Below are 13,048 nucleotides of genomic sequence, written 5' to 3'. Positions count from 1 at the left end.
ACAGCAAAAGCAGAAGAGGGACACATATAGCAATACAGGCCTATGTCAAGGAGGAAGAAAAGTCTCTAACCATACACCTAAAGGAGTTAGAAAAAGAACAACAAACAAAGCCTAAGTCCAGCAGAAGGAGGGAAATAGTAAAGATTGAGCAGAAATAAATGCTATAGAAACAAACAAAAAAACCCCAGTAGAACAGAACAGTGAAACCAGGAGTTGGATCTTTGAAAAAATTAATAAAATTGACAAACCCCAGCCAGACTTATCAAAAAGAAGAGAGAAAGGACCCAAATAAACAAAATCACAAACGAGAGAGGAGAAATAATAACTAACATTACAGAAATACAAATAATTATAAGCCTATACTATGAAAAATTATATGCCAACAAGTTGGACAATCTGGAAGAAAAGGATAAGTTCCTAGAAACATGTAATTGCGAAAACTGAAATAGGAAGAAATAGAAAACTTGAACAGGCCTATAATGACCAAGTAAATTGAATCAGTAATGAAAAATCTCCCAACAAAAGTCCAGGGCCAGATGGCTTCCCAGGGCAATGCTACCAAACATTTAAAGAAGAATTAATACTTATTATTCTCAAACTATTGCAAAAAGTAGAAATGGAAGGAAAACTTCCAAACTCATTCTAGAAGGTCAGCATTACCCTGATCCCAAAACCAGACAAGGACCCCACCAAAAAAGAACTACAGGCCAGTATCCCTGATGAACATGGATGCAAAAATTCTCAATAAAAACTAGCAAATCGAATTCAACAGTACGTTAAAAGAATCATTCATCACAATCAAGAGGGATTTATTCCTGGGCTGCAAGGGTGGTTCAGTATTTGCAAATCAATCAATGTGATACATCACATCAATAAGAGAAAGGATAAGAATCATAGGATCCTCTCAGTAGATGCAGAAAAAAAAATTTGACAAAGTACAACATCCATTCATGATAAAAACACTCAACAAAGTAGAGATAGAGGGAATGTACCTCAACATCATAAAGGCCATATAAGAAAAACCCACAGCTGATATCAACCTCCGTGGGAAAAGACTAAGAGCTTTTCCTCTAGGGTCAGGAACAAGACAGGGATGACCACTCTTCACGACTGTTATTTAACATAGTACAGGAAGTCCTGGCCTCAGCAATCAGACAACAAAAAGAAATAAAAGGCATCTGAATTGGCAAGGAAGAAATCAAATGTTCACTATTTGCAGATCACATGATACTCTATATAGAAAACCCAAGAGACTCCTCCAAAAAAATTGCTAGAACTGATACATGAATTCAGTAAAGTCACAGGATACAAAAGCAACATACAGAAATCTGTTGCATTTCTATACACCAATAATGAAGGAGCAGAAACAGAAATTAAAGGATCAGTCCCGTTTACAATTGCACCAGAAACTGTAAGATACCTAGGAATAAACCTAACCAAAGAGGGGAAAGACCTGTACTCTGAAGGGTATAAAACAGTGATGAAAGAAATTGAAGATGACACAGAGAAATGGAAAAATATTCCATGCTCCTGGATTTTAACAACAAATTGTTAAAATGTCTCTACTACCCAAAACAATCTACACGTTTAATGCAGTCCCTGTCAATACACCACCAGTGTTCTTCAGAGAGTTAGAGCAAACATTCCTAAAATTTGTATGGAACCACAAAAGACCTTGAATAAGCAAAGCAATCTTGAAAAGCAAAGCCGGAGGCATCTCAATTCTGGACCTCCAGCTCTATTACAAAGCTGTAGTCATCAAGACAGGATGGTACTGGCACAAAAACAGACACGTAGATCAATGGAACAGAATAGAAAACCCAGAAATGAACCCACAACTATATGGTGAACTAATCTTTGACAAAGGAGGAAAGAATATCCAATGGAAAAAAGACACTCTTGTCAACAAATGATGTTGGTAAAACCAGACAGCAACATGCCAAAGAATGAAAGTGGACCACTTTCTTACACCATACACAAAAATAAATTCAAAATGGGTGAAAGACCTGAATGTGAGAGCGGAAACCATCCAAGTCCCAGAGCAGAACCCAGGCAGCAACCTCTGTGACCCGGGCTGCAGCTACTTATTAGACACGTCCGCCGGAGGCAAGGGAAACAAAAGCAAAAATGAACTACTGGGACTTGATCAAGATAAAAAGCTTCTGCGCAGTGAAGGAAACAATCAACAAAAACTAAAAGGCAGCCTACGGAATGGGAGAAGATATTTGTAAAGACATATCTGATAAAGGCTTAGTATCCAAAATCTATAAAGAACTTATACAACTCAATACCCTCAAAACAAATAATCCAGGTAAGAAATGGGCAGAAGACATGAATAGACGTTTTTCCAAAGAAGACATACAGATGTCCAACAGACACCTGAAAACATGCTCAGCGTCACTCATTATCAGGGAAATATAAATCAAAACTACAATGAGATATCAGCTCACACCAGTCAAAATGGCTAAAATTAACAACACAACAAACAACAGGTGTTGGTGAGGATGTGGAGAAAGGGGAACCCTCTTACACTAATGGTGGGTGTGCAAACTGGTGCAGCCACTCTGGAAAACAGTATGGAGGTTCCTCAAAAAGTTAGAAACAGAGCTACCTATGATCTAGCAATTGTATTACTAGATATTTACCCAAAGGATAAACAAAAATAGTGATTCGAAGTGACCCGTGCACCCTGAATTTTACAGCAGCATTATCCACAATAGCCAATTTATGGAAAGAGCCCAAATGTCCATCAACTGATGAATGGATAAAGAACATGTGGTATAGACATAACGGAATAGTACTCAGCCACCAGAAAGAATGAAATCTTGCCATTTGCGATGACGTGGATGGAACTCGAGGGTATTATGCTAAGTGAAATAATTCAGTCAGAGAAAGATAAATACCATATGATTTCACTCATATGTGGAATTTAAGAAACAAAACAGATGAACATAGGGGAAAAAAGCAAAAAGAGGGCAAACCCCAAAACAGAATCTTAATGATAGAGAGCAAACAGGGTTGTTGGAGGGGAGGTGGGCACAGGGATGGGTTAAACGAGTGATGGGTATTAGGAGAGCGCTGGGTGTTGTATGTAAGTGATGAATCACTAAGTTCTATACTTGAAGCTAATATTAAATTAAACTGTATGTTAACTAGCTGTAATTTCAGTAGAAACCTGAAAAGGAAAAAAAAAGAGCACAACATTACTGTACTGATCCAGCAAGTACCCAAAGGGCCCTCTGCATGTGGGGCTTTACTAGAGCAAAATGAGTGCCTATAAATTGCTTCCAAATCCCATTTGATAATGGGCTAGGCGGGCCTGGCTGGGATTATTACATGATTGTGAGACGCTAGTCCTAATGGCATTTCACTTAGCAAGGAGGAGTTTTTAGAACTATTATCAGTTCTTTGAAAAATATTTGTATTTATAACATTCTGTTCTGAATGGAAAGAAAAAACTACTTGGAAAGAAACCAAAAGTTAAATGACTGCCCTTGTTGAGATAAATCAAAATATAAGAGAGCGGCTGCTATCTCAGGTTCCTGGAGAATCTTCTTTTTTAAGATTTTACTTATTTATTTGAGAGAGAGTGAGAGAGAGCACAAGGGAGAACGAGAAGCAGGCTTGCTGCTGAGCCTGACTTGGGGCTCGATCCCACGGCCCTGGGATCATGACCTGAGCTGAAGGCAGACGCTTCACGGACTGAGCCACCCAGGGGCCCCGAAGGGGATCTTGATATTGGGTTTTTCTCCCTCACTACTAAGCCAGACAGGGAAAGATAAAAAATCAACATGTCTTCAGTAGAAACAAGGACCTCAGCATTAAGTACAAGGGAATTTCAGGGAGTTAGGAAGGCAGGAACAGAATCTTCCCTTAAAAAGGTTTCTACACAAGGGAAGTGCTAAATTAATCATAGTCCACATGCTGGTTTAATGAGAACATTTCCAGTTGTCTTTGTGGACTTACATTCTGTTTCGTTGTAGCCTCAGCAAGACATATCACAGCACTACTGCAGATTACTGTGAAAATTTTGAGTGGAGAAATTTGAGAATATAGAAGAGATGATTCCATAAGGCTATAAAATTCTGAATCAAAAATCAAGAAGCGTTCCAGTCACCCAAAGAATAAGGTTCATCTCTAATCAGAGCATATAATTACACTGAAGCAGGGACCAAAACCATGAGCATGATACATGCAAGTCTGTGCTTTCAAATTTTACTGGCGATATTGCCTGTCAAAGCCATTAATGTTAGCACATATATTAGCATATATGCCTTTGGCATATATGTATCAGCGCTGGGGTACACAGAGTCAGAGAAAACAAGTGGGCTCATTTTGAGAGGGCTCTAGATAAAGTAGCATCCTTGGGAAAAGTTGCATTTCACTTTAAGTTTAGAGATGGAGAATGTTCGAGAGAATTGTGAACTGTGATGTCAGAGTTCTAGTGGGGTAAGGCTAGCAGAGCGAAGGAAGTTCTGAGCAGTGTGCGGACACACAGAGAAGAGAGTAGAGCTCCCCTGGAGCTTGTGATTTGGATGATGACCCAAAACAATGGATAGGTGAGAAATGGTAGAGTCAGTTCTAACCTAGGCCAGACCTCAAGAGGTGTGGTAACTGGCAAGAGTGACTCAAATTGGATTTGGTTGGTTACTATGCTTTATGACAAAGCCAGCAAGCAGGCTGGAAATTGGGCCTCAGTGAGATACAGGGTACCTGGCGTGGCGGTTCCCCGTGCCCCCTGCTCTCTCACGCAGGGTAGCCCAGAGCGTGTGGGTTGGTGGGCTCATTAGTTTGAGTGGAGTGACCACAGTGGTCAGGTTTCGAAGTATTATCGAAGTGTAATAAGAAGTAAGTGCAGTTGACCTTTAACACAGGTTTGAACTGCGTGGATCCACTTTATAAATGGATTTTTTTTTGGATCAATACAGTACAATATTGTGAATGTATTTTTTCTTCCTTCTGATTTTCTTAATATATGTTCTTTTCTCTAGCTTACTTTACTGTAAGAATACGGCATATAATACATATAAGGTACAAATGTGTGCTAATTGACTGTATATGTTATTGGTAAGGCTTCTGGTTAACAGTAGTAGTAAAGTTTGGGGGGAGTCAAAAGTTATATGTGGATTTTTCACTGTGCAGGGGGTTGGCACTCCTAACCCCTGTGTTGTTCAAGGGCCAACTGTATGTTACTTTGAGATGGATTAATAATGTTTTGTTATTTTAAGTGCTTCAGCGTTTACTAGCGAGCCAGGTAGATTTATGAGTGGCTTGCCAAAACGTGACAGCAATTGTCCAATGACCTTTCAAAATATATTGGTTGTGTAGTCATTTTATTTGTTATTTCCACCCAATCACATAGTGCCTTTGAAATAAACATTTGTTTCATGGTAGTAACGACACGGCAAGCTAGACAATTTAGAAGAGAAATTCAATTTTGTTGGGATATAATTTATTATATTACCATTATTATATTAATATTGTATCGATCAGAAATAATAATAAGTTTGATCAATTAACTTTTTCTTTAAGCCCATGCAAACAAATAGCTTTGCAGCAGTGTTAATTAGGTTGTGATCGTGATATTATCCTGTGTGCCTCCAAACAAAGAAATCTGGTATTATTCTTCAAGCCTTCCTTATTTTGATACCAATTTTGGGGCTTGATGAGATAAAATTCGAGTGCTTTTTATGTGATAATTATTTTGTATGCAATACATTATGCTTGTAGTTTTCTATGAGAGCATTACCATTACTCTGAAGTTTCAAGTCTTTTGTTCTCTCATGGCTTCATATTTTAATTCTTCAGTACATCTGGAATTCATTCTATGATATGGCATGAAGGGAGATTCAAATTTGATATTTTTGCTAAAATGCTGACAACTTGTTTTAAGCAGTGTTCCCTGTAACAATCTACCTTTTTCTACATTGATTACTGGTGGTCTTGTAAATCATTATTACGGGCGCCTGGGTGGCTCAGTTGGTTGAGTGTCTGCCTTTGGTATCTGTTCATTTTCATTGATTTTCAGTCTCTTCTTATGCTAGTTCCTGACTCTGTTAATTATTCTATCTTTATGTGATAGTATCAGGTAGGGTTAACTCCCTGTTCTTGCTCTCTGTGAAACTCTTTTAGCTTTTCTTACAGTTGAATTTTAGAATAGTTTTGACAGATTTAAAGAAAAAACCCTGCTCAAGTTGTTATTGTAATTGTACTGAATACATGTAGTAATTTAAAAACTACTTGGCATTCTTGGAGTATGGAGTTTTCTTTTCAGAAATCATGGCTTGTACTTTTTGTCGTCATGTGCCCCACTTCCCAGTCTTGGGTTAACGAATATTTTGTCGTTATTTGCACTGGGCACAGGACTACCCTCGAAATATTTTATTTATTCTCCCAAAGGTTGCAGACTTAAAGATACCAAAGAATACATTCTTTCTTCCTGTGTCTACTAGAGGTCTCCGGGAAGCGTCAGACAACGTGTTAGAACACTCTATTGCTGACTGTACTTCAGCAGTTCATTGGTTTTCTGAGGAAGTATTTTGCATTCTCTCTGCAACAGTGATTTCACTTTTTAAAATACAAATATACCGTGAGGTTAACAGAATCATGAAAAACATCTTAAAGAACAGAACATTTCTCTGACATTAACAGACTTAATATAACTTCTTGACGTGACAGTAATATATATTTGCTGGGAGAAATGCAAAGGTACTATTATTCATTCTTTCACAAACATCGAGAGGGTGCCCTCTGCGCTGCACCTGCTACTTCCAGAGTGAGGTACTGGGGACAAAAAGGAAGGGTCTTGCAAATGTGGGTAAGTGTAGTTGCCGGGGATGTAGAGGTCAGAGTCTAATGGAGGTGGCCAACACACAAGTAATAGATGATGCAGTTTTGGGTGTTTTCACACAGGTAATACAAAGTGCTCTAGGATTATAATAAAGGGAAGTAGTAGTTCCGAAGATAGGAAAGTCTTCCATATGATGTGACATTTGAGCTGGGTTTCCAAGGTTGAGTAGAAATTTAACTGGTTGAACCCAGCATGAGTGAGATTTAAAGGTAGAGTGCATTGATGTATTCATTTGCTCAACAAATACGTACTGAGTACTCACTGTGTGTGCCAGGCGCTGTTCTAGGCACTGGAGATAAGAGCAGTGCAAAGGACTGATAAAATCCAAGCCTGCATTCAGCTCATATTCTGGTAAGGGTGACTTACATTAAATAAACAGATATATGTAACAATATTAGGTAGTAAATATTCTGTAAGGAAGAGAAGATGGTAGAAAGAGAGCACTGGGGTAGGTATGCACATATATTACTATTTTAGACAGCATGCTCGTGCGAGGGCTCTGAATAAAGTTAAGGAGCAATGCCAGCAACGATCTGGGGGGAAACATTAGTGAGCTCAAGGTCTAGCAAGTGAAAGGCTGCTATAGGAACAAGCTTGGGGGCATATTCGAGAGTAGCCAACAGATCAAGGTAGCATTTAGATACATGGCACCAACGTTAGGGTAGGCTGGGGACAGAATAAGAAGGGTCTCATATGCCACACCAAGGTGTTTTAAATTTTTCTCCCTTTCTCTGCCTTTATTGAGATAGAATTGATGTGTGAGATTGTGTAAGTTCAAGGTACGCAGCATGTTGATTCGATACATTTATATATTGCAAAAAATTAGCCCCACAGCATTAGCTAACACCCGCATCATGTCATCTAATTACCATTTCTTTTGGGCGGTGAGAACATTGAAGGTCTATTCACTTAGCAATTTTCAAACCTGTAGTACAGTACTGTAACTACTGAGCTTTATATTAGATCCTGAGAACTTATTCATCTTATAAACTGGAAGTCTGTAGCTTTGACTGATATCTCCGTTTTTCCCTACCCTCAGCCATCAGTCACTACCATTCTGGTCTGTTTCTGTGAGCTTGGCTCTTTCAAATTCAACATATAAATGCTATCATATGGTTATGGTATTTTTCTTTCTCTAATTTCACTTGGCGTAATGCCCTCTAGGTCCACCCTTGTCACAAACTGTAGAATGTCCTTTCTCATGGTTGAGTATACATATATCACATCTTCTTTATCCATTCATCCATTGGTGGATGGTTTTTTCCATGTCTTGGCGGTTGTAAATAAGGCTGCAGTGAACATGGGAGTAGAGATATCTCTTTGAGATCTCATTTTCATTTTTTTGAGTACATGCCCCAAAGTGGGATTGCTGGATAAAATAGTATTTCTATTTTTAATTGATTGAGGAACCCGCATACTGTTTTCCATAGTGGCCGCACCAGTTTACTTTCCCATGAACAGTACACAAGCATTCCCTTTTCTTCATATCCGTACCAGCACTTGTTATTTCTTCTCTTTTTGATCATAGCCATTCTAGCGTTCTATGTCCTTGTGGTTTTGATTTTCATTTTCCTGATAATTAGTGGTGTTGAGCACCTTTTCATTTTATTCTTTAAGTAGCGGGAACCATCACTTGTTCTAAAGCAAAGTTGGTTGGAATCTTTGTTGATAATTTGGGATATGGTTTAGAACAAGAAAAGATCGGAGGCAAGAAATCAAGTTAAGAAGAGTACATAATACTGGCTAAGATGTTCCCGGCCTGAATTAAGACAATAGCTGTGGTATGAGAGAAGAACAGGTGGATGTGAGATGTTGTGCAGAAAAACTTGAGAAGAATGTAGGCATTATGGGAGCAAGGCTTTTTGTGCATTGCTGTCTTGATCATTGCAATATCCTCAAGCATCTAGAATACTGTCTGCACATGATAGATACTCAACGACTATCTATTGCATGGGTGGGAAATTTGGTGGCTGACTAGGCGTTTTGGAGGAAGATTAATGAGAAGTTATGTTGGAGGGAGTAGTAGAAGATGATGCGGAGCTTTTTCTAGATGAGTGATAAGGTGGAAAGTGATACCAGGAGTTAAGGGAGGCAAATCTGAAAATCAGACAGCCTGGGAATGTGGAAGGGGAAAAGAGGAAGAATTGTGCCTAATATATTTTGGGGCAAAACTGGTTGGAATGAGTTCTTGTATATTCTGTGATTAAGTTGTCTACCTCTAGAATGCCTAGCTGCAAGATTTTTTTCAGCATGGGCCATTTCCCCTGGATAATCCTGTGATTTGCTGAGGACCCTCTGGGGGAGGAGTGCAAAGAAGCAGAATGATGGATGCAAGTGGCAAGCCAAGGAGCTGAAAGGTCCTTCTACTCGTTGGTAATGGTTCGAGAGTTGAGAAAGAGAAACAAGTACCTCTAAAATTTTGGCTTTTATACACTCTTCGTATAAAATAATATATTTAGCTATGAAATGAGAGCCCGGTTGACGGGCCAGGCTCCAGTCCCAAGAAGGACTCAGCAGCCCACTTGCATGTCAGAGTAAATGCGAGGAGGAATTACTTCCAGTCATGCTCTGTGGAAGCCTTCTCCGCTAGTTTCCATAAGCTTGTACCACCTGTTAATCCCCTCACCACGTACCTCGACTTGATATTGGATTTACCTGGAGGAGATGACTTTTATGCACCGAGCTCAGAGAATAATTTAGCACTTGCCAGTTACGGTAACATTTCCTCCTAAAGACGGACTAAAATGTGAAAGGCAGAACACCAGAAAGTGATTCGATCTTTATAACCAGCTTTACCTGTCCAGGTTCTATCTCAACCAGGCACGTCTTGCCTCTGTTCGGAAAAATCTTTTAGAATTACAGTTTTAGAAATGATAGCAGTTAAGAATTTTTTTTTTTTTTTGGCCAAGGAGGGTTATCGTTTTCTAAAGTATTTTACTGTTTGAACTTTGATCTTCACAGATATGGCTATATGGCAGCCTATGGAGGCAGAGCCCTGGGGAAACTGGTACGTGAGGAAGGAGAGGTGGCAGTGAAGGAGGCAGGTGGCTTAGAGCCCAGGCAGGACAACATCGCCGTGTTGCCTACGCAGCTTCCCAGACTGGGCATTCGGGCAACTGACTCTTATCAGAACCATGAGAACACAGTGTGCCCTCCAGCTTCTCTTCAGTTCCAGGGTTTCCAAGAGCTTATCAAAACCCCCCCAGACGATTCACCCACTGGTATATACGACTTTAACTTTTTGTTGTCAAATATGAGTAAAGACAAGCATGAAGACCATACCCCCAAAACTGTCTCAAGCTACAGCCGCTCACAGTTCAGTGGCCCGAGCTTGATGCAGGATAAAATGACGTGTACAACAACCAACTCCTACCAGATGACACCAGAAAGAGGGATCCAGGTAGAGGGTGGAACCAGCAACAGATGGAAAAGTATTAGAAAACCGTATTTGGAGAAAAAACCGCCAATTCGGAAAGCACCTCAAGCCACTCCAGATCCAGTGCCTGAGAGAAAAAAAACAGCTCCCATTAACCCTGCATACACAATTCGGAAGTCAAGAGTTGCTAGCAGTGTCCACATGAGACCGTATAGGGATAGGGTGATTCACTTACTGGCACTGAAGGACTACAAGAAACCCGAACTGCTTATTCGACTTCAGAGAGACGGCATCACCAAAAATGAGAAGAACTCCCTTGGAGAAATTCTGCACCAAGTGGCCAATCTGAATACTCAGAATTTTTCATACACCTTAAAGGATTATGTTTTTAAGGAGCTCCAAAAAGACTGGCCGGGATATAACGAAGTAGAGAGGCAGTCATTGGAGTTGGTCCTTTCTAGAAAAGTACATGCATTTCAGAATGCTAGCGGTACCAATCCCACAGAATCTTCTGCAGGTTCTAGCACAGGTGAAACATCCTCTCAGGATCACTTTTCCCATGCAGCCATTAATTTGGCGAGGAGAAAAGTTAGAATATCTCATGTGACAACCGCGATGCAGTCAACATCAAATGGCCATTTGAGTAACACCAGTGCAAAATCTGCTGCCAGGCTCTCGGGATGTTCGGAGGCTGTTGCCCATCCCCGGCCCGCAGCCCGCCATCCCCGTTCACGTACCCGTCAGCCTGTATTTTCCTACCCCAGCCCTCCTTCCCGGCCCGCAGCCCACCTTCCCTATTCACGCCCCCCTCAGCCTGCATGTTCCAGCAGCAATTCTCGGGGCGATGCCAAAGGACCTGAGACTCCAGGTTCGTGTGGTGCCAGATTTAGTCAAAATAGAATACTCTTTGGGAGCCAGAAGGGTAAACATCCTCCCTTGAAAATGTTACCCTCGATTTCAGTTCACATGATGTATTCAAAGCCTGTGGAGAAAAAACCTTTGATGTCTGATAAGAAGTCTGAACGTAAATTTACGCAACAGGAAGCAAAGAACCAAGAGCATGGTATTGAGATGATGGGGAGACAGAAGACAGATCCAGGAAGACAAGGTGAAGGTCCAAAACCAAATGCAAGTGAAGAAGTTGAAGAGGTAGACACAGCTTCTGGGAAGACTGGCGCAGCCCCTGGGCGCCCAGATTATTTGGCTAACTATGTCACCATCAGTTCCTCTAAGCAACGCCAGCAGTATGAGCAGGAATTTAGACTAGAATATGGTGAATATCAGGGCTTGTATGACAAGATGCTGACTCTATCTACGATATTTGTTAACCTAGATTCAAAGAGGAAGCACCTTTCTCCAGATTCAAAAGAATATCAGGATATTAATAAAAAAATCTCTCTGGAATATCAGAAGATGAAACAGATGAATCCCAATTACTGCGCAGATAAACATAGATGCCAGTATCTTTATGACAAGCTGGTTCACATTAAAAAATTAATAAGTGATTATGACCAGCAGCAGGTAAAACCGTAACGCTGGAACAGAGCCAGGATCAGAATAAATATAAGCTTATTTATTTAAAATTCTGAATTGCTTGCTCTAGGATTCTAAAGGGATAAAACCACTTTGTTGAAACAGCATTACCATTTTAGTTTTCTTTCTTTTTATGTTCCTTTTGATTTTAGTTTTCAGTTTTGATATTTTTGTTTCATTTGATTTTATGTTGATTTATGTTTATTTTAATTTTGTGTTATTTTCATTTTTCTTTTTTTACTTTTCCTTTTACTTTGCTTTTCTGTACCTTTGATGCTGTTTCATCTGATCCCTTTTACACAAAAAAATGTGTGTTTTCACTCCCTTTTAAAGAAATATCAAGGATCCAGTATCTTTGAATAAAACTTGTACACATTTAAAAAATAAAACCTATATGAGTAATATGAAATGCTTTTGGATAAAAATAAAAACTTATAATGAATAATATGAAATGCTAGTGTCTTTTTTTAACCTCTAATGCAAAAGCAACCTTAAGACATAGAAGTTTAGAAATTTGTGCAAAATACTATGATTTCTTCAAACAGTACACATTTTCATTTCATTAAGTTTATTTTTTACCTTTCTTAAAAATGTTACTTGTATTTATCTTGGGGGAACACACGTGATGTGGTCAAACATGCAAACAGTTTTGAGAGAGAGAGCTTGTGAGTGGGGAAAAGGGACAAGGAGGGAGGGAGAGAGAGAATTCCAGCAAGCTCCACACCCAGCACGGAGCCTGATGCCGGGCTTGATCTCAAAACCCTGAGTTCATGACCTGAGCCGAAATCAAGAGTTGGATGCTTGACTGACTGAGCCACCCAGGCGCCCCCAGACATGCGAAGATTTTGAACTAATAATTCAATTGTGTTGTCTTTTCAAAGTACTATCATTTGAAATAGGAAACATGTTTACAAATCTAAGTTATTTTTGGGGGGGGGGAGGTGCCGAGGGAGAAGGAGAGAGAGACTCTTAAGCAGGCTCTGAGCCCAGCATGGAGACCAACTTGGGGCTCAATCTCAGGACTCTGAGATAATGACCTGAGCTGAAATCAGGAGTCAGACATTTAACCAACTGAGCCACCCAGGTACCCTACAAATCTAAGTTTTTAAATGTTTTCCCAAATTTGAATATTGTCTTTTTTAGATATTTGTCTCCACCATCCTAGAGACAATTGGTACATACCAAAGAATAAGTTGTGTACAATAGGAAACCTAATGATAAAATGCGAACTTATGAACTTACCAGCCAACTTAGGAATTAGACCATTCCCAATACCGTTCCTCCTACCT

At 39.8% G+C, this 13,048-nt stretch overlaps 1 protein-coding gene across 2 annotated transcripts in view; it reads left to right on the top strand.

The window, feature by feature from the left end:
• The window catches only part of LOC125281262 (RNA polymerase II elongation factor ELL2-like), a 134,104-nt gene that overhangs the window by 85,632 nt on the left and 35,424 nt on the right, over positions 1-13,048 (top strand). The window contains exon 3 of one of the 2 annotated variants that reach the window (XM_048213806.2): positions 9,812-12,201. The exons of the other annotated variant lie outside the window; for it this stretch is intronic. Within the exon in view, the coding sequence (XP_048069763.1) occupies positions 9,822-11,759 (1,938 nt within the window). The 5' untranslated portion in view covers positions 9,812-9,821 and the 3' untranslated portion in view covers positions 11,760-12,201. Of the gene's footprint in view, positions 1-9,811; positions 12,202-13,048 lie in introns of those variants that run through there. 2 annotated transcript variants of the gene reach the window in all.

The sequence above is a fragment of the Ursus arctos genome, chromosome X (genome assembly GCF_023065955.2).
Source record: "Ursus arctos isolate Adak ecotype North America chromosome X, UrsArc2.0, whole genome shotgun sequence".
Taxonomy (NCBI): domain Eukaryota; kingdom Metazoa; phylum Chordata; class Mammalia; order Carnivora; family Ursidae; genus Ursus; species Ursus arctos.
The sequence above is the reverse complement of the archived record's forward strand: the minus strand, read 5'-3'. Positions and strand labels throughout refer to the sequence as shown.